A 2051-nucleotide genomic window follows, 5' to 3' on the forward strand; every position below is an offset into this window, starting at 1 on the left:
GAAATTTTTCATTTTTTCTTTCAAAATTTTTCTGGAAAAGTTTTGATTTTTTTCCTCCAGGAAAACTGTCAGGCTTTTATGTAAAATCCGCGTGTGCAGGTGCCGCTGTTCCACGCCTTCGGCACTGTGCTGGCGCTCATGCCCGCGCTGCACTTCGGCGCCACCACCGTGCTGCCCTCGCTGACGTTCAGCGCGGCGCAGTCGGTGCGCGCCGTGCGCCGCGAGCGCTGCTCCATGCTCATGGGCACGCCCACCATGTACGTGGACCTGGTGGGCGCGACGGATGGCGCCACCCTGGACGCTGAGGCCGCCCTGGTCGCCGGCGCGCCCATCACCCCGCACCTCGCCAAGCAGATGAGCAGCGTCCTGGGCGTGCAGAGGATATGCGTAAGGCTGGGGACGCGCACACGGCCATTTAGCCAAACAAAAGCTAAATAGGGGGTCAGCTAGAGTGTTGCTAGATTTTAAGATACCTATAGCTAAATAATTAGTTATCCCTCACTAAGCTGTTGGTTTAGTTCTACAGCTAATCATTTTTTTTCCGTGTGATGTTCTTGAATCAAATCAAAGTCACGGCCATTAGTATACCTCAAATGTGCAAATTGCAAAGGGACATGTGAGCTTTCCCTGTGTGGGTGAGGAAATGCGCCAGACCGATATGAGAGCGGTGGTACCAGGGCGTCAAGAGAACGGTCCGATTTGGTACATATCAGACAGACAAAAATGATCCTGAAGTCGACACATATCTGGTATATCGGATATAGGGTTGCAAACCCTGGAAAGTTTCCGGGAAATTTCCGGGAAAAAATGGAAAATTTTCTAGACTTTGGAAGTTGTTTTGCTATCATCCGGAAAGTTTCGGGAATTTTTCAGAAATTTTCCGGAAACCCTAATCGGATATCGTTATGATCTGTTGTCGTTCTGATATCGTTCTGTAATCGTTTAAACATTCCCCGACGTGACGCCGAGGTCCCCAGGTTAGGGTCCTCAAAGTTTAGATTTCTCGGGGCCCACGGCGCGTGCTGCAAAGTGTTTTCTGTTCCGCTCAGAACGGCTACGGGTTGTCCGAGACCTCGGGGCTCGTCTTCCAGGGCCGGCCGGACGACTCGGTCCAGCGCATGGCGGACACCGTGGGGTTCGTCTCCGACCACGTGGAGGTGAGTGTAAGGCTCGCGAGGGTGAGCCCCGTACAAAAATAGAGAGATCTTGCTTTGTCAGCGTGGAGACTTCGTGGAGACACGACGTCGAGACATAGAGTAGCCGAACGCGTGTCTTGCCTCCCTGTCTCATCTGACAGAAGGCGTTCCTACACCGTCCAAAACTGTCGCCCTGGAGATCAACTCCCGGTCGGCGCAAACTTTTTTTTTCACATCTCGTTCCCCGTGCCCTGCCATACTGAGCTCGTGACCTTGTGCAGGTGAAGGTCGTGGACGAGGACGGCGACATGGTGCCGTTCGGGGAGCCGGGGGAGCTGCTGACGCGCGGCTTCCACGTCATGAAGGGCTACTTCAACGACCCGGAGGCGACGGCGAACGCCGTGTCCGAGGACGGCTGGTTCCGGACGGGGTAAGATAGAGAGGACACGCGAGCAGGCATGTAGGCAAGGCGCCCCCGAGAACTACAACTCGTACGTCCACTTTGCTTTTGAGAAGAAAATGAACTTGTAACGTCAGGGTGGCTACGCAACCTGGAAGTCAGGGAAGTCAGGGAAAAGTCAGGGAAAATCGAACGTTGGTCAGGGAAAATGACTGAATCTTGCCCCAAATTGTTGTTTTCAAACTTTCGGTGGCATTTTCAATTTTTTGAGAGGCAAAGGTTCCACTTCAAACACCTTTAAAAGTCAGGGAATTTGCGTTAAAAGTCAGGGAAAGGTCAGGGAAAAGTCAGGGAATTTGAAATCTCCGATTGCGTGGCCACCCTGAACGTGTTCTCACAACAAGCACAATATGATTTTAATAGGGCATTTCAGAGCTGGTCGGAAAGAGGTAAAATGGAAGAACAAACGGAGCACTGCTCATACGCAGATGAAGAGGAGGGGGGGGGCGGAGAGA

At 52.5% G+C, this 2051-nt stretch overlaps 1 protein-coding gene across 1 annotated transcript in view; it reads left to right on the top strand.

The window, feature by feature from the left end:
* LOC113217278 (medium-chain acyl-CoA ligase ACSF2, mitochondrial-like) overlaps positions 1-1995 on the top strand; it is a 32936-nt gene extending 30941 nt beyond the window's left edge. The window contains exons 6-8 of the mRNA XM_052268115.1: positions 100-387; positions 1050-1157; positions 1418-1995. Coding sequence (XP_052124075.1) covers positions 100-387; positions 1050-1157; positions 1418-1570 — 549 coding nt within the window. The 3' untranslated portion in view covers positions 1571-1995. The remainder of the gene's footprint in view (positions 1-99; positions 388-1049; positions 1158-1417) is intronic.
* Positions 1996-2051: the final 56 nt, after the last annotated feature.

This window comes from Frankliniella occidentalis, unplaced genomic scaffold (assembly GCF_000697945.3).
Source record: "Frankliniella occidentalis isolate FOCC.00 unplaced genomic scaffold, Focc_3.1 Scaffold64, whole genome shotgun sequence".
Classification (NCBI taxonomy): Eukaryota; Metazoa; Arthropoda; class Insecta; order Thysanoptera; family Thripidae; genus Frankliniella; species Frankliniella occidentalis.